This window comes from Bemisia tabaci, chromosome 1 (genome assembly GCF_918797505.1).
Source record: "Bemisia tabaci chromosome 1, PGI_BMITA_v3".
Lineage (NCBI taxonomy): Eukaryota > Metazoa > Arthropoda > Insecta > Hemiptera > Aleyrodidae > Bemisia > Bemisia tabaci.
Window position 1 is genome coordinate 20,984,445 of NC_092793.1, and position 24,300 is coordinate 21,008,744.

The following is a 24,300-nucleotide window of genomic DNA, read 5'->3' on the forward strand; positions in this document are numbered from 1 at the left end:
TGATGCCATGACGGTGAACCGATGCTCATTTCAAGTTTCCCGGCCCGGTTGGTGCAAAAAATTAACCTATATTTTCCCTGCTTCCATTGCCCAAAGGGTGTCGTTTTATCCCCTAAACCCACTCCGCTTCTTTATGCTTCATTCATCGGACGAAACACATGGTCATTCGGCTTGAAGTGCTTGTGGCCGCGTGCCGTGCAATTCGTCGCTTGGCTGTTAAAAGGGCATAACTGTATTTCAGTGTTGCAAATTTTCCATTCATAAATTTTAATTTTACTAGTAAACTGTTGGGAGTCTCTAACCAGGGTGTCTACAAGTGCGGAAATAGTACTTTTCTAGGGCGGTCCGGAAGTACTGAAACTGTGCGGAAATTTTGCAAGAAAGTTCGGAATTTTTCTCATATTTGTCGCAATTTGAACGGGAAATTCAAATTTTTGAAATTTTTCGAATTTCGTCAATTGAAGGTATTGAAAAGTACTGAATTTTTCTTTTGAGGAGGTACTGAATTTCTTGGGAATGTACTGAAAAAGTACTGTAAAATTATTGATTTGGCAGGACGATTGGCCAGCCTGTTTTAGAAGACACCCTTCTCTAACTGAAAATTTAACCGATTTTTTCCCGGATTATATACACTCAAATCAGCGGAATTTTGAGCTTGAATTACAGTAGCGTGTTCTTGTAAAAAACTGACTTGTGTGAGTCAATTTTGCAACCTTTGAATTAAGTTACGTTATTTTTAGAGGGCAACGACCAATTGGGGGCTCGGCGCAAAGTCCTGTTGGATACTGCTCGAGCATAAATTAAATTATATGTATGTGAAACTGATCGTTATTTTCCACCCTGACTGGTCATATTAAAAAATCGCTCGTTGATCTGTTAAAGAACTTCTTCAATATAGCAGCAAGTTGAATGAAAAAATCGGAACTTGAGATATCAGAAAAATCTCAAAAATTTGAGAAAATCTGTTGAAAAGGCGTGAAGTGCGAGTATTTAAAATTTCATCTATTCAACCAAAATCTCGCTCGACTAGTTTTTCCCGTAATAAATAGAAGAAAATACGATTACCGTAAATATATAAATGAAACAATAACGACGTTGTTTTTTTGGTACCTAACAAGCAGTATACTGCGGTACACATCGGTCGATCGTAGAAACTCATTCGTCCTGTGAGCTTGTCCTTTTCTTTTAACATGCATACAGTAACTGTAAGCGATGAAAGCATGTTGCAATAACGGAAACTGGCAGAAAAAGTACGAATGAAGTTAGGTTAAATGTTTGTAGCAGCTGTTCCAGTATTTGAAGGCGAACTGGACACAGTATCAGTCCGCCGCCAATGCTATACTTCAAATTAGCACGAGTGAATGTGGTCACTTTACTGTAAGCAACTATCACTGCTCCCAAGTCGCTCACTTTGCCCGCTCGAGTAATTGAAGGCGAACTTGCGAGAGTATTAGTCCGCCGCAAGTGCTATATTCCTGGCACGAGTGCATGTGGTCATTTTGCCGTAAGCAACTATTATTGCTCTCAAGCCGCTCGCGTTGCCTACTTTGATTATTGAAGGCGAACTGGACGTAGTTTTAGTTCGTCAATGCTATACTTAGTACGGGGGAATTTTGGACCATACAGGCCAAGAAGAAAAAGCTTTTTCCTAGTTAAGCCTCTGACAAGACGTTCTAAAGATTCACTGAAGAATTTTGATTAAAAATATGACGTTAATGGCGGCGCGCTTCGTAACGAAAGTAAAAACTTTGTTTCCTTCGCTAATAACCCCTCAAATATCAAAAGTAACTCCCTTAAATACCCACTTTTTAACCTTCGATAACCCGCATGTCTTTACCATGATTCTTAAACCCTTTGGAGCTCTTGAATCTCAAAATCTTAATTCTCCTTGACTCCAACGTGAATATCCATAGTTGCTGGTCCTCAATTAACTATCTAACTATTTGTTTTTCTCTTTTTGTTTCAGACTTACAACATTAGTACGTATGGTGCCGCTAATAATAAAACGTTCGGTCCCGATTCGCCTTATTTTCCGTTCAGTACTTCGCCGCGAGGCTCCAGTGTTCCTAACCCAGGTAAGACACCCTGATAAGTCTTTTTCGAACTGAACCTCGCAACAAGGAACCACAACATAAAGCTTCTACGTAAAAGCACCTGTCTACAAGAGGAAAATAATGTCTCCTACGTTTTTTTTCGAAAATTAGCCTAGAATAATAGTTCCTAATTGCGAAAATGGCCCATTTCTACCCTAAGATGAATCCAGCATAAATATATCAGACGTTAATTTAAGAGTCCTCTTCCTTGAAGGGTCACGAGATTTTCGCTAATAATTGTCATTGCACATGCAGTAAAAACTGTTGACCCCCTGAAATATACTTCAAAGTACACTCCACTACAAAAAGAAACTCTAATATATTCTAATTTTATTTCAGAAAATTTTTTAATGATAGTTTCATATAGCACCCGAAATGAATGAACGAAAATAATAATTAAAAAAACAAACCGACAAAGGAAATGTTAAGGATACCTAAAAACGTAAAGGACGACTGCTTGAAATCTTTATAGTTGCCTCAGAAAGGGCTCAGCATGCGTGTAGATGCGTCTACCTATATGCAATATTAAACCGTATAAAAGTGAAAATCGATGAACAGTCAAGTAGGTGTGTTTTCATTCTCTCTGATTCAAATGGCAGCATCAAAATTCCACCTTAAAACCTGTTCGCGTCCCAAATTCCCGACATCCAATACAACTATTGAACTTTAACGCACGAAAGTATCTCAGAATTGCAGTTAATGCGGATTTTTTCCATTCTTTTTCCCCTTCATTTCTTCAAATATCTCGTACATCTTAACTCTTTTAGTAGCAGTACAATACGAGTCGTAAAGGTGACGATATCTTTATTGCCAAGTACCAAATTTATCTTCATCGCCCGAAGTGTGATAGTGGTGAGAAATTTTTCTCATCCATCACACAGTGTTTTTTCCTGCTACTGACGTCATTTTATTTTTTTATCTGTTTCAGGAGTTACAGTCAAAAGAAAAAGAGATGTAAGTAACCCATTTGTTTATGTTCCTATATTTCGTTAAACAATTAAAACCCAAAACAAGAAAAACCCCTGTTCCCGATGAAATTTTTCAATTTTTAGCTCCTTAGCTCATCATCCAACATTTCAATTCCACTTTTTGCACGCAACGCGGATCGGGCACTCAGCTTGCGTCACTGACGTGTCTTCTTGCGATTAATCGATTGATTTGCCATTTAAACCTATGGAAAAGAGTCGATTATCAGGGTATACCTCAAGAATTGATTCTTTATCATATAGCTTCAAATGGTTTATCAGCGATAGTCGATAATTCACGCCTGGCCATTGGTTTGCTGTAGAAGTTGAGATCGTATCCATAAAACAAGAATTACTTTAATTTATTTTAGAAGGACAATAAATGTTAATTTAGAAAAAGAAAAAAGAAAGAAAGAACGGGGAAAAATATGTAATGATTGGATGCAGCAAGTCAGAGAGGTCGTTTCTATTACATGTAAGTTGCGATTATTTATTATTTTCCTCTGATTTTATTTACGATTTACCTACGATTCTCTCGTTCATTACCGCTAGAGGAGGTGCCGATAAAACTCTGATCCCTACACTTTTTCACACCTACTACGTACTCACAGCACATCATCATGAAAACTAAAACTTTCCCAAGTCCCGATCTCGTAGTATCCTAATGATCTTTTTGTTCTAAATTTGTTTTATATTCGTCTTTATTTCTTTTTTTCTCAGAGCCTTGAAAGTTCAGAGCCTGCAGAAGTAGATAGTTCACAAAATTGGGTAAGTCGTAAATACATTTTTTATTTAAGTCATAGCAATTAAAGGTGACCCAAAAGTGACAGTAAGCTTTTCTCCAAAGCTCTTGTAAGTTTTGCGACACGGAACACTAATACTGAGCTTGTTCCTTGATTTGAGTCAGGTTTTTTTTATCGCTCCGTCCCCTCTAGTTTCCCCGGTCCTTTTCTACGTAACAAATAAAAGGAGGGTTATGAGAAAGTGGTGCGTGTGCAAAAATGAAAAAAGCAGTACGTGTGCAAAAATGACCGTCATTTCAGACAAACAGCAGCAAACGGCGAGATATCCGTACCTACTGCTGTTTTAAGTAAACTGGAATCCGCTTCTGCCAATTTTTGATCATAAACTGTGTTTGTTGTTTGTCTAAATCGTAATCAAGTAAGTTTGCTGTGAAATCCGTATTTACAGGCTATTTAGACATTCCGACCGTTCCGGGCTCAGAGGCCGAAAGTTCCGGGTGCCGGAGCTTTGACTGCTCCGGCCAGGTTCAGAGGCCGGAACAACGGGTGCTGCACCGGAACTTACGCAATGGCGTGGCGTGCTTTCGATTTATCGATCGACCTGCCGTTTAAACCAATCGAAAAGGATCGATAAACAGGGTGTTCGCAACGAACACCTATATTATCGATTATTCTTAGCTTCAAATGAGGAAATATCGATAATCGATAATTCACGCCTCCCCACTGGATTTACGGCCTCTGAACCTGAAACGGACGGTATGTCTATACAACCCGTAAGTACGGTTTCCACGGCCGGAGTCCCCCCCCCCCTATCTCCTAAATATCCCCAATTATAGCAGCGTTAATTTCATCAACAAGCACATTTTGACAATGCCATGAAGAAAACGTCTGAGTCAACCTTGAGCGGGAGCCGAACGGAAAGTTTAAATTTTTTGACAATGAGGAGAATTTCCCGGAAAATTTTCAGCTAAAGGCGGACGTAGGTGGAATACCCTCGGATGGATTTGACAGTTTCTGACTAGTCGAGATTGATTGTTTGCGCAGCTGCGACGGCGCTGTCAGTATGCAGTCTCCTGAACTCATCGTTTTTTCCTCCTTTGTTTTTGTTTTGCGCTTCTACATTTACACGATCCAACGTGCGGTGAGCCGTTGTCTCATTCTCACTCCATGAAGATATCTCGCTCCTGAAATTCTCATTCTCGAGTCTCAAAATCCATTTTTTTTACAGGGTGGCAAGTCCTTAAAATGTCGGGGAATATCGATTATCCCTGAAAAGACAAGAAGTTTTGCCGTGGAACCTTCAAATTCTTTCTTTCAGACAAAACATCGTATTTTTTCAATTGCTAGAGACTTCACCTTCTCACCATGGCACTAACGTTCCGATGAATAAATCCTTTTCAGATTATTTTTATTTTCTTCGAAATGTAGTCCTTTAAATCGAAATTTTCTCGGTAACATTCGACAAATCCTAACCGTCTAAAGCGAACTTTTGCCCAAGGTTGTTAAATGTCCAAAATGCAAAGTTATTCAAGGCTGACATTTAATACATGCCATAGGGTATATAGTCGACTTTTTTAAATGTTTTTTAAAACGGACCAAAAGCATGTTTCGAAGCCGTGTTCGTAATCGTTTTGACAGAACCTTTTTCTGATTGTATCATAACTTTTTTGACATCATTTATTGGTTAGACCAACATTTTGTAGGACAAAACTCTAGATCGATCTTATTCGAAAAGTATAGTGGTTCGATGTTTCGTTTGGTTCAAAACAATATCGAACATACCCTCAACTAAACATTTTGGGGTTAAGTTGGAAAAGCTGAAAATGAGAAAATGCCAAACGATTTCACTCTTAATCGCCTTTTTTTGCTCATGAGTATCAAAAATCAATCGCAAAAAACCCGCTCCCTCAGATTACTCAATTGACTTTGGAGGCTATGTTTACATGTTGAACGAATCGACATCGATGCAATCTCACCCGATGATGTATCGAATACGATCCATTAGTCGCCGTTACCTCGGACCAAAAAACCGGACGAATGGAGAATTTGCAGGTGTCTGAAATTTGATGAATTCCGCATTTAATAAGTGGACGCTACCAAATGAGCTGAACACGAGGATACTCTTGGTTCATAAATTGAACAATTATTGGAGGAGGTATGACAAAATAATCTAATCTGCTAAAATACATGTGTTTAAATGGGAAATGCCGCCAGATGACGTCACTAGGCGGTGCATTTTCTCACTTTTAATTATGTTTTTACACTATTTCCCATTGCAGGAAAAAGTATTAAAAATACTGCAAAATCAGCTCTTTAGGCTCTTTCAGATGAAGCTTTAAAAAAATTTGCGTGCAAATTCTCCATTGACCTGATACCATTCGATATAGAAAGCAATGGGTGAATTCGCACGATTCGGACGCTCGCTTGGCGTGCGCATCGAGTCAAAGAGCACAGGTTCGCACTCGGAGGTGGCGGCCTGCGAATCCCGTCAAGTCAATCAGCCCGTGTCGATCCCGGCGAATCCCTTAAGCTTTGTTTACCCGCGCCGAGGACTTAATAGGGCGACTCGCTGCGTTGTGCAACCGAAAAGGGCTCCCTCGGAGCTTTCACCGCCCCTCCGCCTACCCCCGCCCCCGCACCGCACCGCCCCCCCCCCCTCGTCCTGCCCGGACGAATCGCGATTTACATTTAACGCTGTTTCGCTGTTCCCTTAATATCCGACGAATAATTAATCGCACCTTTCGCCCCGCGCTCGACAATAATTGCCACGTCGGCGAGGAATTCGACGCGTCCTCCGCGCTGAAAGGACCCCGAATCCCATCAATATCAAGGGGCATTAGTTTCGGCCATTCAATGGTTTCGGCGTCTCCCCCGTACTGAGAAAAGGCTATGGTTTACAAACCAATCAGTGGTTCACATGGAACACCATTAATAGTTGTATATAATATGAACTAATGATTATCGGTTTGTGAACCATACTGTGGTAGCTCGTACAATAGTATGGTATATATACCATAAGTAAGGTATGTGTGCTGTTGCCTTCATTACTATTAGTGGTGTTCCTCATGAACCACTAATTGGTTTATAAGCCATAGATTTTTCTCCGTGCATAAATTTATGGGCCTCCAGACAGAATATGAATTGGACTGAGTTGAGCAGAAAGGTACCAACCCACATTTTGGAAAAAATTGAGTTATGAGTGGTTTTGAACTCAACCACTGCTCTACTATCCATCACCAAAAATTCAAAGTTTTTGTTGGAGCAAATTTTGCAGAAATTGAACTTGAAGTTTATCTTTTACATCGAGTCTTATGCAGGAGCCAAACTTTAAACCTCATTTTCTCGGTTCGATCCCGACGTGGCTTGGTTCCTTTCCGTTTAACTCCGTCCAATTGAAGTACCATAAAGTATGTCATCTCTTCAAAATTTCCCGAGCGAAACGATTAGGGTGTCTACTGTACGGAAAAAGTACGGGTATACACTGAAAAATCACGAATTTCGGAAGGTTGGTTCAGAAGTACGGAAAAGATACAGATTTTCCGTGGCAAGCTACGGAAATTCGAGATTTATGTGATGTACCTTAAAAAGTAGTCCTAGGGACGTTCAATTTCCCAACAAAATTGATTTATCAAAACACCGGTTCGATTCCTCGTGTTCTTCGGTTTATTCCTTCGTCATTTCATCATTCCTTTTTCCTAATCCGTTAGGTAGGCAAGGAAAAAGGTGATTTTCTGTTATCTCAACGAAATCCTTTCTACCGGAAATTATTAATTGAAATTTTGATATTTTTGGTATTATTGATCCTATAGAAAATTTGTCTCCCTCTCCTTTTTAATAACATACTAAAGAAAACAACCGAGACTAATGCAATTTCATGATGCAAATAATGCAAGGACTAAAATTAGCATGTTCATAATTCATGCATGAACCTAGCCCAGCCTATTGTTCAGCTATGTACCTTTTTTATACCCGTGAATTCTACTTATAAAATTCAATTGGCAAGGCAACGGATGCATTTTTACCCTCGGATTATGCATGTCAAACTTTGCCATATCGTTTTAGTTACAACGCATGTACCACATCCTTTAACGCTCTCTTATTCATACAAAGTGGTCGCGCTAAAATTGGCAGCTTCTTTTTTATTTTAATAGTATTGCCAACCGTATCTCAATCATCGTTTATTTTTTTCTTTACCAAAAATCCAGATCAACGTACCTAGCGTTTTTGTGCGTGGGGGAGAGGTGAAACAATAGTCAATTCAGTCGGAGCTCGAATTAGATCCTTAGAATTAATGAAGTTTTTCACACGGGGAAAAATCTGCGCGAGTGGGTAAACTCACCGAGTTCTATCATTTTCCCCCTCTTCAATTTCTCACGCAAAATGGAGGAGTCCATGCTAAATTTGGCAATATAGGAATGGCGGGAAAGGGAAATCGGTTTGAAATATTTATTCCGACCTCTCTTCGTCCCCCTCTGTTGCCGGAACGTGGACCCCAATAATGATTGCGCACAGAATTTTAATCTTTAAATAACCATTTTCCGTGCAGTTCGGCATCATTTGTTTCCCTCGCGCGCGAAGCGCAAATTTAACTTCACTGTCGTGCCTTTTGTCATCCTTTGTTTTGTTATCAGGCGTTTGCCTCCGAAAAATGAATAATAAGTTCGTCCCGTGAATTGCCAACGCTCAAAGAAGGGAAATTGCTGAAAATTGTTTTTTACTCTTCCTTGCTTCTTTGCTGTCGACGTAAAATTTCGCGTCTGTAGCCGGTGAGCTTATTTTCGGGACGCTGAATTTTCTATAGTCAAGAGATAACACTAAAATGCAATTTTGAAGTTAGTTAACAATTTCAATTAAAAATTGTGTCTGTTGAAAAGAGCTCAGCTCGCCAGTTAAGTACAGTAGACTCTGGATTATCCGGATTAATTAGTGCCGGGCCCGATCCGGATGAAAAAGAAATCCGGATAATAATAGTAAACACAAACACCACCAACCAACACCACAGTATTCTTATTATGTATACATCATGTACATACCAACACGAATTTAAAAGGTTAACGCCAAACTGAACGACTCAAATGGTGATTGTGAATGGTAGCCGACAACGATAAATTACAATACAACGATTAAAGCGCGCAATGCGTGAAGTATATTCATACAGTCTTGTAGCCGCTAATGTGCGTTCTAGGCTAACTAACCGACTGCACTGCGATTGGCGTAATGCGAGAAGTATTTATGCAATCTAGTAGGCGCTAATGCGTTCCACGCCGACCTTACTGTTTGGCGTGATGCGTGAAGTATTCCTTCAGCCTTGCAGGCGCCAATATGCCTTGCGACCGCTTCTCCGCGGATCCGCTCACTTATCGGAATGCGTACGTAGTTACATGGTTGCAAAATCGATCCAGATAATCCAGAGTCCGGATAATACGAAGCCGGATAGTCCAGAGTCTACTGTAGTACACATCCAAATTAGAGCGCATTTTTCAATCAAACTGAGTCTCAGTCAGTGGGGAGGCTTGAATAATCGATAGTCAATCTTCCCCCATTCAAAACTGTGTTACAGAATCGATTATCAAGGTGTTCGTTGCAAACACCCTGTTTATCAATCCTTTTCTACATATTTATATGTTCAAATGGCAAGCTCCACTGCTCGCAGTCAAGTTCTGGGCTCAGTGTTTTAAGCCATTTTCTGAAGAGTGAAGAAGGGAATGACTCTCAGCGAGAAATTGCATTTATTTGAGTGATCAATACCTGAAAAAAACGTTCAACACGTTTCTGTAATTTGCAGTGAAATAAATGCCAAAACGTTTATTTCCTGTTCCTTGCATTCAAATTGAACTATTTTTGGCAATTCAGAATTACAATTTCTGGCTTACCCATAGAAGCACCTATCTGCGAAAGTAAACTATTGACGTATACGTCGTTTTTATAATGAGCGAGGAATAGTAGTTCCGTATTGCTAAATGCAGTTAAATCGTTGTAAAAAATCAGGGAATTCTTTTCCTGAAAGTTCGTCGACACTCCGATGATCTGGTTTCTTTTCTTTTCTTTCCCTCTTGCATCTAATTTTTCTATGATTCCTCAATTTTCCTTTCTTCTCCACGCGTTCGGTTTCCATGAAGGTAATTTAAATGGTCTCCCACGCGGAGCATTTGAGTCCTTGCGGTCTCCGGCGATTAGTAATCCATAGTTCGGCCGTACTTCCATGCGAAGGAAAAACGCCGTATGAACATTCGAATGTTGCCAAATTTCCTCTAAGAATATATTTATTTTTAAAGAAAGCTATGAATATTTTTTCTTGGAAATTTTCAGACTTTTTAGATCAAATTACGAACGAAATCCTCTGAAAAATCGGAAGAAAAATATTCACCAATTTTCCTAGAAATTCGTAATTTGTCGAGGGAAATTTGGCAACGCCTGATGTCTCTTACGCCGTTCTTCCGTAGCGCGGCAGCGTAGATCATGGTGAATTTCTCCAGAGCGAGGGACAATTAAAAGTAATCGGAAACGATCTATCAAACCCTAAAAATATCTCGAGCCGGTCACGAGACGAGTATTATTTCTGTATCATGGTGCGTATCGCTGGTCGCGCGTATAAACGACCACCCTTATTTGGGACTAATATTTTAAACTACTTAGCCTACTTCGAAGACTCACCGGCACCGGTGTGCCTGCCCCATGAGGTTGCGCATGCGCGCCCAGCGCAGCTAATGGACGTTTGATAACTCGCGGAATGCCACTTTTAATGGCGCGTGGTTCCTTTTCGAACTTTCCCTCTCGAGTGTCACGTCGGGTTACTGAATACTCACGCGTAACTTCGACCACTCAGCGGAGGAAAGATCGAGTGCAAGTCCATTTCCCTGAAAATACCGGTGAATACCGGAATTCTTCACGGAATGAAAAATATCCGGGGAAATCAGGAAATCGGAATTGAAAACCGGCAATTCCTTGTTCCTCATAGGAACTTCTTAGAATTCTCTGTCTAGAATTCTTCGGTGAACACCGGAATTCGTTCAGGAATGAAACGACTTTTCTCAAATCCTGATTTTACGACCGACTTTTCCTTAAACCCTGATTGACCTTAAATCCTGTTAGAATCGGGAAAATCCTGATGCTAGACACCCTGAAGACGTTATATTCGAAAGTTTGAAAAATTCTAGGGGGGAAATAGCATTCACTAAGATTAAAAGTTGGGCTCCTACGTGTGATCTGGATTGACCCGCAAATGAACCTGTGTATATGTGATTAGTCTTGTTCCCAGTCTTGGACATGAACTTTTGACTCGGCCTTAAACAGTCATTAAGAAAGGTGTGAACAAGCAGTGTTTAAAGCTCTGGTTCGAACGTTTTCTCCGACACAAATAATACGCGTAAGCTGATGTTGCTTCCTTATTCTAACCTCCACATCAATCTCCGGTGCCTTAGCCTCTCAAGGATGGGATACCTGCGGATCCTCATCTTCGTCTCAACGCGCTCTTTTCATAAACCTGGTAGCTCGCCTGGCGGCCGTCTCCCAGATTGAGTCGCCCCTCATGAGAAGAGATTCATCCGGTCAACTTAAATGCACCGGTAAAAGTTAGTCGGAGGGCCGAGGGGGCTAAAAGAAAACAAGTATACAAGCATCAAATTAATTAAAGAGTCGCTTTTACCGGAGGAGAGCTGCCGGGGAGGGGGTAGGGGTGCTGCGGGGGCGGGGGCGGGAGAGGACCGAAAAAAAGAGGATGAGGATAGAAGCAATAATTAAATAGGAGCATATCAGTATATTATAGGAAGGGGCAGGAGCCATCTGGCATGTATCCGAGCTCTAATATGCATGACGAGTTTGAGTATACGTTACAGCCGACGTCGCCGCTTTGAACGGGAATCCTCCTCCGCCGCGCGTCGTGCCCGAGGGGAGAACCATCGTCATCTGAATCGTTTCTCTGAAATCCAGATCAAACTTAAAAGCCCAACTTTTAATCTTAGTAAATGCTATTTCCCCCAGAATTTGTTAAACTTTCGAATATAGCGTCTTCAGGGTGTCCAGCATCAGGATTTGCCCCATTCTATCCGGATTTGAGGTCAATCAGGATATAAGGAAAAATCGGTCGTAAAATCAGGATTTGAGAAAAGTCGGCTGTCCGATCGGATTTTTTTATGCTTTCGCACGATGCTTGTGTAGGCATTTTAATTCCTCTTTTCAAAAAATGAGGATTTGGAAAAACTATGAAATCAGGATTTAGCCGTCAAAAATCAGGAAAAATCAGGATTTCCTAAAATGGAAAAAAAAACTAGACACCCTGGATCCGTACGTCATTTTTTTGGCTTTTCTCTGCGTACCACACAAAGAAATAAAGTATGAGAAGAAGGAAGTTCCACTTTTAGGCATTTATCAGTGCGTCTTGGATTTTGTTTGAACATCCTAATACTTTGATATTCCTCAATTGTGTTGGTTATAGTCCCTTGTAAAATCCACGGAAGTCCTTGATTCTGGTTTTCAAAAGCTTTAAAGAACCTTGCAGAGTGAAAGAACAGTTAACTTCGCGGCTGAGGGAAAAATCAGTTTCATTGTATCAAGAGACCGTTTCTTTAGAAGTGTCTCCTTAATCTGCAGAGAAAAACAATACTTAATGCGCCAAAGAAGTAGCTCGCTTTGGCCTGTAAAATATCGGTATCGACATTGAAAGTTCACCTGCTATGATGACATTTTTTCCGGCCGTGGCATTTTTCAATTTATTTAATCGTAAGTTTTTTGCGACTCAGAGAATTTTCCATGTCATAGCAGTTTATTTTGCTTAGTGTGCACACTACAGTCTTTTTCAAATCATTTACTCCTGTCTACCCAAGTAAAAGGAGAAGGAAAAAAATTTGGTCTTAGTGACGGTCTACCGGACCATGGAATGACAATACGAGCGCACTTTGTTCTTGGAGTCGACAAAATTCTTACCCACAAATACAGTAGGATTTTTTGTCGAACTGAAGAAGTTCCCAATTATTTTAATTAGTAAACATGTCGTTGAAAATGAAACCACCCCACCCCCCCTCCCAAAGGGCCAATTTAAAGGAGCAAAACCTACAGATTATGAGTTTTCAGACTTGGTTGTTAGGTATACTGTTGTTTGTCAAAAGAGGTAGTCTTTAAACGTGAGAACAATATCCCCAATATTTTGTTTGTTTCACTCAGTGGCCGAGAAAAACCAATGTTCCTCCAAGATTTGTCGATTCCTCGAGGGTCCTATGAGGCTCAATTATTTTTTAAGGTTTTGAGGAACAGGTGGCCCAAAAAGTAAACGAAGCTCAGATAATAACCATTAACCACACCCACTCCGGTCCAACGATTAAATCCAAGGCAAACCTAATTCTCGAGCCTCTTTATTCGTTGTAATTCGTAACAAAATCGGGCAACGCTCGGCCGCGGTACATCGTACACCGAGCACCGCACGCATTTCGTATTATCATCCCGAAACGGGCACCGCACACACATCTCTATCCGGGGCCTCATTTTTTATTTATTTATTTTTATTTATTGTTTATTCTCGGCGCGCTCGTATCGTCGTCTTTATATTTTACGTGGCCCATAAATTGGAGACTCCCAAGGAGGAGGCGCGGTGGTGTGGTTTTTTCCTCCCCCCCCCCCCCCCCGAGTGCTCGCCGAGCGGGGCCGGGGCGCTGCTACCCCCCTCCGGGTGCCCCCTTCACCCCTCGCCCGAGTTTATGCCCCTGTCGGCAGTGTCAGCGCTGCGGTTGACGTTAATAATGCTGTCACGCCCGCAGTTCGCAGTTCTCACTCGCGGGTCGAGGGATCGCTTGTCACAGATCGCTCGCTCTGTGCAGAGGAATTGACAGATTAGCGAGATTCAGGACCTGGAGAGACTTTGTTTGAAGCGTGACGTCACTTGGGGGAATTCGAAGATCGAGGAGCATGGATTTTCGGGACGAACATCACACTCTCGCGGTTCTACGGGATGGCGGGAAAAGTTGAGCGCGGGTGCCGGAACGAAGCATGAGCCGAAATTTTCCGGGTGGATTTTGTTAACTTTTACGACCAGATCGCACGGTTGCAACCCTAAGGAGAACAACACTCAGCTGAGGTCAAGTTGTTTGATGAGCCAACGTTTGCATCCATCCACTTTTCGACATTGGCGGATCCAGTAAGTTGGCAACATTGTCTTTCCTCCGTTTAAAACTATGGAAATGTATCGATTCTTGGAGGGGCCAGGTGCTCCGAAAAGGATCGATTACTTAGCATAGGTTTAAATGGAGAAAATCCGGTGTTGCCAAATTGCTGGATCCGCCTCTGCTTTTCGACCCACCTCAGGGTTGGTACTGTTGCCAGTAAGTCATGAACTTGGTCCTGACTACGACTCGTGCTGCTTTTAAGGCATTTTTTCCTCTATCAAAACGAGACGACTATCCGAAGCAAACTTGTTTTTTCTCAATTTCACGATACTTTTGAATCGACAATGAGACTTTTCATAAAAATTACCACTGAGACGTGAAAAATGAAGAGATGACAACAGAAGAAAGCTCTCGAACTGACACGGCTCTTTGATACCATTATTCGTGCTTTATGGATGTGCTTGAAGTATCGTCAAAATTGAAGGCGAAACGAGACACTTAGTCTTGTCTCCAACTTAGCGCTGCGCCTCAGGACGACCATTTTCTATTAAAACGCGACGATTGTCTCCGACATTTGGGCAAAATTTATCTCAGTTTTTCTCAATTTCACGTCACTATCAAACCGAGACACTTGCGTAAACAGAACCGTTGAGATGTGAAAAATCTTGAGACGACGAAAGAAGAAGGCTCTCAAACTCGCAAGGCTCTTTGATACCACTATTCGTGCTTCGTGGATGTGCTTGAAGTATCATCGAAATTGAAGGCGAAATGAGCCATGTGGTCTCGACTTCGACTTCGTGCCGCACGGAAGGACGACCTTTTTCCATTAAAACGAGACAACTATCCTTGTTATCGGAGAATATCTACGGCAAAACTGCAAAACCATGCAACTCACTTTGCGTCGTAGCAGATTTCCTGTCGTATTAAGATTTCCCGAACGATGAGCAACACGTGACAAATACTTAGCCCAGTCATTCGGTGCTTTTATTCGGTTGTGAGAAGGGATTTCTTTTTTTTAAAGAAGATTTTGAAATACCGCAATGGGGATACGTGGCTTCGTACTTCGTCCTTCTATAAATGATTATCAAAAAAGAGAAAATATGCCTGATTCATGCGCTGCCAAAAGACCGTTTCAAGCCCTGTTTAACGACCGAGTTATTTCGGCAACAGCGGCTGTAGTACTTAGTGGCTCCGCAACAGTACGCTGTTGTGCTATGAAAGAACGCCGTATGAACATTCGAGAGTTGCCAAATTTCGCTGGATAAAACATGAATTTTGGGAGGAAGTTATGCATATTTTCCCTTGACATTTTCAAACATTTTAGATCAAATTGTGAATGAGATTATCCGAAAATGTTGAAGAAAAATATCCAACAATTGCCCCGTAAATTCGTATTTTTATTGAAGGGAGTATAGCAACGCATGAAGGCTCATGCGGCGTCCTTCCTAGGCAGGGCGGTTGTGTCTCCCAAGTGACATTTGGATCGCGTTCAGCAGAAAGGAACCAAGCCACAGCCGCTATTGCCAAATTTAATGGGAAAATCGCAATTTTTTCATGGATACGGTTCTGCGGATTTGTGTGTAAATTTCAGTGAATTTTCTCCACGGCACGAAGCAAATTCCTTAAAAATTTCAAAGGAATTCGCACAAATGTTCTCCGTAAAAAATTAAATCGCCTGGTTAAATTTGGCAATAGCTGATGTGGCTTGGGTCCTTTCTGTTAAACGCGGTCCATTTTCGAGTGCGAAAATGACGGAAAGTGCGAACTCATTTTCACCTCAGCTGCCGCCCCTATTCACGGGAACCCTTTCTCAGGCGAACCGTCGCCGCCACGAGGCGTGAATTGCGATGTATCGATTGTTCTGCCATTTCAACCCATGGTAATGAATCGATTATTAAGGTGGTCGCTGCGAACACCCTGTTTATCGATTCTTTTCCGTGGGTTTAAATGGCATAACAATCGATATATCGCAAAGCACGCCGGCGTGGTTGGGCGGCGCGGGAGGCGAACGCCGAGATGTTCGAGAGGGAAAGTGTCGCGCTGGGACCTTGGCCTCTTTCCGATTTTTGCGCCGCACCACGAAACGCGCTCACTCGTCGGAATTCGCTCCCGTTTTACCTGCGCTGCATTTCCGTCTGTTGCGAGATCTACGATGATGCGTCTACCTGACGCGGGAGAGATGGTACCGGGCTCTTTCCGCATGAGCGCCGTCCAAGAAAATCGTCGTGTGAAACTGCGCATGTTGCCAAATCCCGCCTGACCAATGCTGATTTTTTGGAAAGTCGGCAGGTATGGAAATCTTGAAATGTCAGAGTCTAAGCGAATTTTATTTCAAGTTCTGAACCTCTTTGGGAAGTTCGGTCCCGTTTTGTCTCACCAATCACCGACACCAGTGGACATAGTTGTTACCAGATTCGACCAATCAGATCCGTTGGTTTTCGATAGGTCGAAGCTTTTTAAGCACCACCTCGCGAGGTGGTACCAAAATCACGCATCAACGTCGCGCTTCGTTGGTCACCGAATCGGAACTTCCGAACTCAAATAGAACGGCAGCATAGGTAGGTAGGTCAAATAGGTTTGGGCACAAAAGTAGTACCGAACCTCTAAATAAAATTTTCTTAATCTTATCAAAAATGGAACTGTCATTAGAAGTCAGGCGTGGTGCTAATCTTTGCTAAAAGTGTCACTGAAACTTACCCCACGCGAAATTATCAAATTTTCAATTTTTTCAGGAACCCTCTCTGCTATGGTATCCTTCAAATTATTAGAATTTTGAAAAACAACCACCTTTAATTTACGTACTTAATACGAGTAAGGAGAAGAAATAGTGCTTTTTTTTGCTTACGCAGGATGTCCACAGGTCGGGAACACCGGGAATTGTCAGGAAGTTTCATTGAATGGACTGGAAACTAAGCTTGAAACTTGAATGTGATAAAACATCAGGGCTGTGCACCCTATGAAACTAAGTCTCATTTAGTTCGGGGTTTAATGCCTCGAGTATACTTTGGAGTTTTAGTCCACCCGATGAATACAGGGAGTGAACGTGTTTACATTTTTCCGTCATTTCCGGTGATATTAACGCTAAAAATATTTCATATCCAAATTACGCTTGCAATTGTTGATGTAGAGAGTTAAAGAATTTTAATCCCCGAACAAAATGATTTCATTGAAAAAGCAACTTGATGAATCCAAGAATTAGCGAAGAGTATAGTGAAAGCATAGAAATTGACCAAATTTTCTAGAAAAGAGCAGGAAGTCCACTTTGTGCCCAAACATGGAGCTTGGTATTATCATAAAATGCATATTGACATCCGAGCAACCGGCGAAACGGCATACACGGCGAAATGGATACAAATCAACGTGCTTCTAGGTCAAGAAATTGCCTACTCGAGAAAATTGAAGGCGTTCAGTCAAACGCAGTGACAAAATGATCCCGTGGGAATGTATCGATTCGCGAAAATGATTTTATTGAAAGAGCAAATTTGAGCAGTGGAAAACATCCGCAAATTCCGCTCCTTGATTGCACCAAAATCTGAGCGTCTTTTTGCCCTCGACTTGGCTGTTGCAGCGCTTTTTGCCCGCGTTTAACGCCACGGCGCGGCGCTCTTCAGGTTCCGTACCTTTAAACTGAAACTATCGTTAACTTAGCAGTAGAGCTCCAACAGGTGTTGAGAGGCCTCTTTTAGCTCTCGGCACTGACTCACCCATAAAAGCATCGGATTTGTCTCTCGTTTTCCTCTAATGAGTGATTTAGGTCAAAGGTGGATCAAATCGTAGGAAGAGCGTAAATGTATTTTCTCTCTTATATTTATTTTCTTACAAAGGCACTACGCTGGCTTGCCTACAAACTTGTACGAACGATTTTACATTAGCTTTCCGAACTCGATATACGAAATATTTTTGGCAAGCGCAAGACCCGTGAAGCCGTGTAAAAAATGACGCTCTAATCTCCAAAATGTATCAAATCTCACCACCGCCTTTCCTCGGCGTATTTTTTTCCTTCCGTCTCCACACTCTCGCTCTTGACCTATTTTTTCTGTTTTTACTTTCCCCCTTATTAATTCTCTCTCTCTTTCTCGTCCTCTTCATTTTTCATTTTCTCAGTTTATTCTGTAATAACAGAAAATCCAAAATCTCCGTTTCATCCCTTCAGCCTGATCGAACGAGAAACGCGTTTTAAAGAATGAAAAAGTCGGGGAGGTGAGAGGGAAAGAGAAATTCCGACCGTTTTTGCATGCCGCCTCTTTCTTTTCGCCTCCACGGAGTGTCTTTTTTTTCAACCCTTCCAGGATATCTCTTCTGCTCCTCTGTATCGTATTTTTCTTTCGAGTGAGATGTCCGCGTGACGAACCCAATCCCTTGAGATGATGATTATTTTTTTACATTTGGGCGACCCCATTGATCCCGAACAAAGAGCTCCCGTCATTCAGGTCTAGGTTGCCAGAGTGTATTCAATTCCCTTAATTTTGAAGAAAACACCCAAAAACTGGTGTTTATGAGATATCTCAGGACTCTGATTTACAGCCAGCGTAGGGTCTGCTGTTGCCCACTCAATATGATTCTAATCTGAGTGTCTCAATGATGCTTCCCTGAATTGCCAGTTTCCTTTCATGCGTGCGCACAATTGGGAGTCATAAGGAAGCGCCTAGGTTCCTAGGTAAATCAGCAGGGTGTCTAGCATCAGGATTTTCTCGATTCTATCAGGATTTGAGGAAAAATCGGTCGTAAAATCAGGATTTGAGAAGTCGGCTGTCCGATCGGATCTTTTTATGCTTATGCAGAAATTTTAATTTTTTTTCCGCAAAAAATCAGGATTCGATCAGAATTTGGAAAAATTATGAAATCAAGATTTAGCAGTCAAAAATTAGGAAAAATATTCCCGAAAATGAAAAGAAAGGAGACACCTATGCAGGGGCTGGGTATGCAACATGGACTCTAAAACACCAAAAAGCAAATACCGAAATTTTTGCATTCGATTTCAAAAAGTAATTTTCAGTATATCTCATGGATTTCTGAATTTTCATGGAACAGCTCTCGTGAATTTTCAAGTTTTTATTTTTCACATAAAATTACAACCCTGCAGCGAGCGCATCCTGTCGGCGAAACCCGAAACAAAAGAGTGAATCAGCGAGCTCCGGCGACGAACACCTTCATAATCGTATTTTACAACTGGAAAAAGTGTTCCCGAAGTTGGACTATTATCGGGGGGGCTATTAAAACTTAACTCCCAACTTTACATCTCGGCGCTGTCGCGCTGCGTCGACTTCCCAACTCGGCGCCCGTGATTTAAGCGCCCGAAGCACGACGCCCCTTTTTTCCGCGATGGCCAAATGAACGCGGGCGCAGAGGGGGAATCATTTAAATAAATTTATCGTCGCCGTGTACTCGTCGTTAGTTGAGGTTCTCAACCCGCAGTTATGATTTCCTTTTAGTTCCGTCGGCAAAATGTCATGCCTCTATCATATCTGGTCTCTTTTCCCTCATTTGAATCAGTGAGAGCGAAAAAAAAACTCGAAAAAAATTAAAATAATCAAGACACACGCAAAACCGCGCAGTAGTTGAAGAAGTTAGCACAAGAAAAAGATCTTTGGTGCCGAAAGACAAGTACTCAAAGACACTTTAAAGGTCCAAGTTGGAACAGATGCGTTAACTTCATTGACCTTTATGAAAACTGACTCCTATAATGAAAATTGAGCATTTTTGAGTTACCGAGTTGGTGTGTTTTCGTTCTCACTGATTCATTTAGAAGATGTCGTCAGCACTGTACAAATTTTTACGGATTTCTTATCGGATTTTCTTCCTGTAGTTAAATTGCATCCTTCGGATGAAAATGTCATGCGCGGCATTTTACGGAAATTAAGCTCTGTTACTTATACCGTCAAGTAAGGAAATAATAGTTTTTTTTTTTTTTTTTTTTTTTTTTTTTGTTTAGTTAAACTTTTTAATGTTTTTAAAAGGCACACGTGTTATACCCCGTTGGCGAAATTGCCCAGTTCGGAGACTGGGCAACTTTCTTGTCCCGTTCGCGGACAGGCCACCCCCCTTGTTACCCAGTCCGTGAATTCGCCGACTCCTGACGAATTATTTGCGAGATTTTGAACGAAACTTATAAGTATCAAAACTATTATCGGGGTATGTTAATAAATTTGACAACCCTTTTTTCCCCTCGAAAGTTCTTACTAAACGTAGAAGAGGTGTTAAATTTTGCTTACATATTCAGTATCTTGATTGTGCGTGTTGCAAATTCAAAATTCGGTCGCTTTCACCCCTTACAGAGACCCGACTGATTGCGAGTTGACTTAAAGCGCCTTGATGCAACTATTCGTGTCCCGTGGATGTGCGTGTTGCATGTTCGAAATTGAAGGCATCTTCGCTTTTCTCACTTCTTCAGAGATGCACGAGACTCGTCAAGCGTAGCACCCGTATAACCAAGTACCCACGCAGATATATTATTGCCATCACAACCCTTTTACCACAGAATTAATTGCCGCCCTCTGATTGGTCAACGAATTTTAGGCTTTCATAGATTTTCTGATTTACAACTTTTGAAAAAATGTATAATCAAAATTTGACGTTTATTTTCGCTGAGTATCATCCTTTTTCTGTCAGTCTCATTCCCTCGTCTCTCCCTCGATAAAATGAATTTCTATTAATGGGTTTTGTTTGCCCAGACACCGGTTTATAAAAAAAAACGTGCACATTTTAATAAAAATCCGTAAAATAAATTGAAATAATCAACAGTAAACTTGATTCACTCAACCTGTACAATTTTAAATTTTATTGGTTTCAATTTTGATAATTTTAAGTTTCGTCACAAACGAAACCCCGAACCCCTCTCATTTGTCCGTTACTCAAAGCTCCTTGAAAGGGATCCTGTTATATCTCAGCACGGTTGGGAAGTCGGAGATCTCCGAAAGTATGAGAAAAAAGTCCCAAAAGTTGGGAGATACTGTGCTCTTGGCGTCTATCGGTGGAATACCCATCGCGGAGTGAATAGGTCAGAGTTAACGTCGGTTGGCTCAGTGTGACTAAAAGTACATGTTCATTCGGTTGCGTTGTCGGTTGGGAGTACTCGTTGCATGCGTTGTCGTAGGGGCCCTCCCCGCTCCTCTCGCAACCCCCACATATCCGTTGATACGGGGGGGGGGGGTTTCCATTGGAGGGGGAGCGGCACGGCGAGCGGCCGCGGTAGCAGCGGGCGAATCCGAAGAGCGGTAGTTTGTGATCCACCGTTGAGCGCTCGCCACGCACCGTGAGGCCCGCACCGTTGCGGACGTTCGTTGACAAGGGAACGCCGGATTTTCGGGGGTTTTTACGCTTGTATTTTCGTTTAGTCCCACGAGCATTTCACCAGTTTTACAGGATCCCAACCCCCTCCCCGCGGGATCGTGCGGATCATCGTCGGAACTCCAACGGATTTTCGCGGTCGGTTACAAAAAGCGTGTTATTCCTCCAAGTCGAGCTTTAGAAATTTTCGTCAGTGTCTAACTCCAGTGCCTCTCAGCTCTCGCGAAGTAGAAATTTCCCCGAATCGACAGAGCTGTGTTCCCCGGTGTCGTGAACGTTGAAAGCCCCGAGCCAGTACTTCAAGTGCCTTTTGCCACCGTACGGTAGCGTTGTTTTGGTAGCGCACCGAAGTGCGTGGTCGAAACGGTGCACGTGTAATTGGGATACACTCGCCAGTGCCTTTCGTGCTCGTGGAAGGCGGTTTCCCGTGAGGTTCCTGGTCGTCCACCCAAGTTCAGTGCCCAACGACTCCCAAGTGCCTTAGTTCGTGACGTGAGGTTTGGTCGGGGTGATAATGCCCAGAGGCAAGAACAAAGCCCCCAGCTCGACGCCGGGCTTGTGAGATTTCGGGTCCTAGAATGCAGAGCCTGCAGGAGATCGGGCTGGACCAGTACGTTCGGCTCAACGGGAATTTGAGGCAGATCAAGCAGGAGAGACAAATGCGGCCCGACGAGATGGGCCCGGAGAGCAACAACCTGAAGGGACCCGGGGACGAGATGGGGGGCATGCCCCACCTGGGGCTCTCGTACTTCAACGACGACACCGCCGCCGGCATCGTCCCCAACTCCATGCCGGAGCTCGTCGAGACGGCCATGTTCGTCGGGGACAAAGTCGAGTACGTGACCCCCTACTCGCACCCGTCCCTCGTGTACCAGCCCTCGCCACCGCCGTCGTCGACCCCCAGTCAACAGGTAGGTCCCTCGACATCATCTCACATCTCGCAGCCCAACCAGGGCTCAATTCATGGGGGTAACTAGGACTTTTTCGTCGGGAGGGTGCATTGCCAAGGGGATCAAGGTGGGTATGGGAGGCACAGAAAGAAGTTCTACCGAGGTGGGTATGGGAGGCACAGAAAGAAGTTCTACCGAGGTGGGTATGGGAGGCACAGAAAGAAGTTCCACCGAGGGGAGTCACCCCAGCTTCCTAGGATGTACGGACTAATTTTAAAAATTCGTAATTTCCCGGACGAAACAATATAACTTCCTCGCAAAATTAACGCACAAAATTAACTTTTTTTACACGAAAAATACTCCTCGTCCATTGTAAATGGGAGAACGTGCAAGGTATCCTCATGCCTGTATTTACTTGGTGCTTCTCAGGTGTTGCTTGGGAGCATCATAGTTTAAGTAATACCATAATTTTTTTGACAGGAGCGGACTGAGCCCCCCCCCCCCCTTATAGGCTCATTTTGGCAAAATTTGGGGTCCCCATTGTTCTCATCAAGAAATCTCCTAAAGCATCTCAGGGCTTTTTATGAGGCTGGCCTTCCCCTCATCAAAAGGAACCACACAATCCTCTTTTCAGCAAGACTCTCTCCCGGATTTATTATTTGGAGCCAGTCGCCTCTATTTTTCGAGAATTTGAACGCTTCTCACCGTGAAAAGCTGCAATTCCGAAAAATCTGCTCCTGTCCGAATTTTATGAGGAAATGAGCCAAAATTGACTATGCTGGTCGAGAATTTTTCGTACGTTATTGGCCGAATCTAACGGATTTTAATAGAACGTATTCGACTCAAATCGCAAAAGAAGAAGAGTGTCCCAACCGAAAGTTCCTGCACTCCTACCCTACTGAAATCGAGGGATTTCCCCTTGGATTTCTCTAGTAGAGGCCCAAATTTCACTCAACTACTAACTACAAAACTTAAAAAAGTTCTACTCATAGAAGGGAAGATCCAGAATTACCAATAAGAAGCCTGAATGAAACTTCGGGGGTCTAGATTACGATTCAGATAGTTCTCGGTAGTTCAGAGTCAAAATTAATACCCGTCAACGTCAAGTTATTACGATATTACCTCTTTACCAAGTCAACCTATCTTAAAAGTCGCGTTAAGTGGTGCCGTGCGTGCGTGGTTTGGTAGCGGAACACCACGTTCCGCTACCAAAAATCAAATCCGATCTAAATATTTCGGTGTTGTTTCCCCACGACAGAGAAGTGATTTATGAACAATCGGTCGGATACTAAACGGGGACATGAGGTGAAAAATTTCATTTCGTAATAAAAGCACCCACTCCGAGTCGGTGTCGCTGAAAAGCAGAGTTTCGTCACGGAAAACACCAATAAAAATCGTCGGTTGGTCTGAGCCGCATTGCCATGTAACGTAGGCAAGGAAGAAACGCTCTAAGAGCTTTCAGAAGTTGCCAAATTTCCTATGATAAATTTTTAAATTTGAGAGAACTTCGTATTACTTTTGTTTGAAAATTTTGGGGGTAGTAAATTAAAATGCGCGTTTAAGTCTCTGTAAAACTCGAAACCACAGTATCCCAAGTTTGCCCTAATATGCCCTATATTATCAGAACCAATTTGACAGCCCCCCGATGTTCATACGTTGTTTTCCCCCCAGCTCGGCAGCGCACTCGACGCTGGAACGACGAAACGCTAAACCGCGTTGTCCATCGGAACACCTGTTGATTCCGCCGGGGCGCGCTGCGCGGTTGCCCGGCGGTCATGAAAATTCCCATTTTCCTCCCGCAACACGGTTTCAAGCGAATTTTCGGTACCGTTAACCTGCAGCTTTAGGCGCCGCGCAATTTTCAGCCTCTCGGCCGAAATCATCGCTCCCCTCACCGAAATTAAGTCGGGAAGGTGAGAATCCGTGTGCGAGCAGCAACGCAGGACATGAGTTTGACGCGGGGCTTGGGCCCTCCTCCTCCCCCTCTTGCACCCCGTCCCCCGCAACGGAATAAAGTTCGTGACGTACTCCCGATCGCGTGTCAACATCGTTACCTCGGTGTCGATTTTTTCTTCTTCTTTTTTTTCTTTTTTCTGTTCCTCGGTGCTAAGAGTAGTTGCTTTGCCTTTTGTGCACTCACGGATGAGGGGGGGGGGGACGTCATTTCGAGCCGCAATTATGGTTTGAGCCGGCGAAGACAATTGCGGGGGAAAAGGTAAGTAAGGGAA

The 24,300-nt window shown here is 42.7% G+C and overlaps 1 protein-coding gene across 10 annotated transcripts in view; it reads left to right on the forward strand.

Annotated features, from left to right (window-relative positions):
• The window catches only part of da (transcription factor daughterless), a 236,314-nt gene that overhangs the window by 19,899 nt on the left and 192,115 nt on the right, over window positions 1-24,300 (forward strand). For 9 of the 10 annotated variants that reach the window (XM_072297783.1, XM_072297792.1, XM_072297853.1 and 6 more), the window contains exons 3-5: window positions 1,967-2,075; window positions 3,022-3,047; window positions 3,779-3,826. In XM_072297783.1, coding sequence (XP_072153884.1) covers window positions 1,967-2,075; window positions 3,022-3,047; window positions 3,779-3,826 — 183 coding nt within the window. Of the gene's footprint in view, window positions 1-1,966; window positions 2,076-3,021; window positions 3,048-3,778; window positions 3,827-21,104; window positions 22,094-24,300 lie in introns of those variants that run through there. The other variant, XM_019057368.2, reaches the window with a different exon arrangement.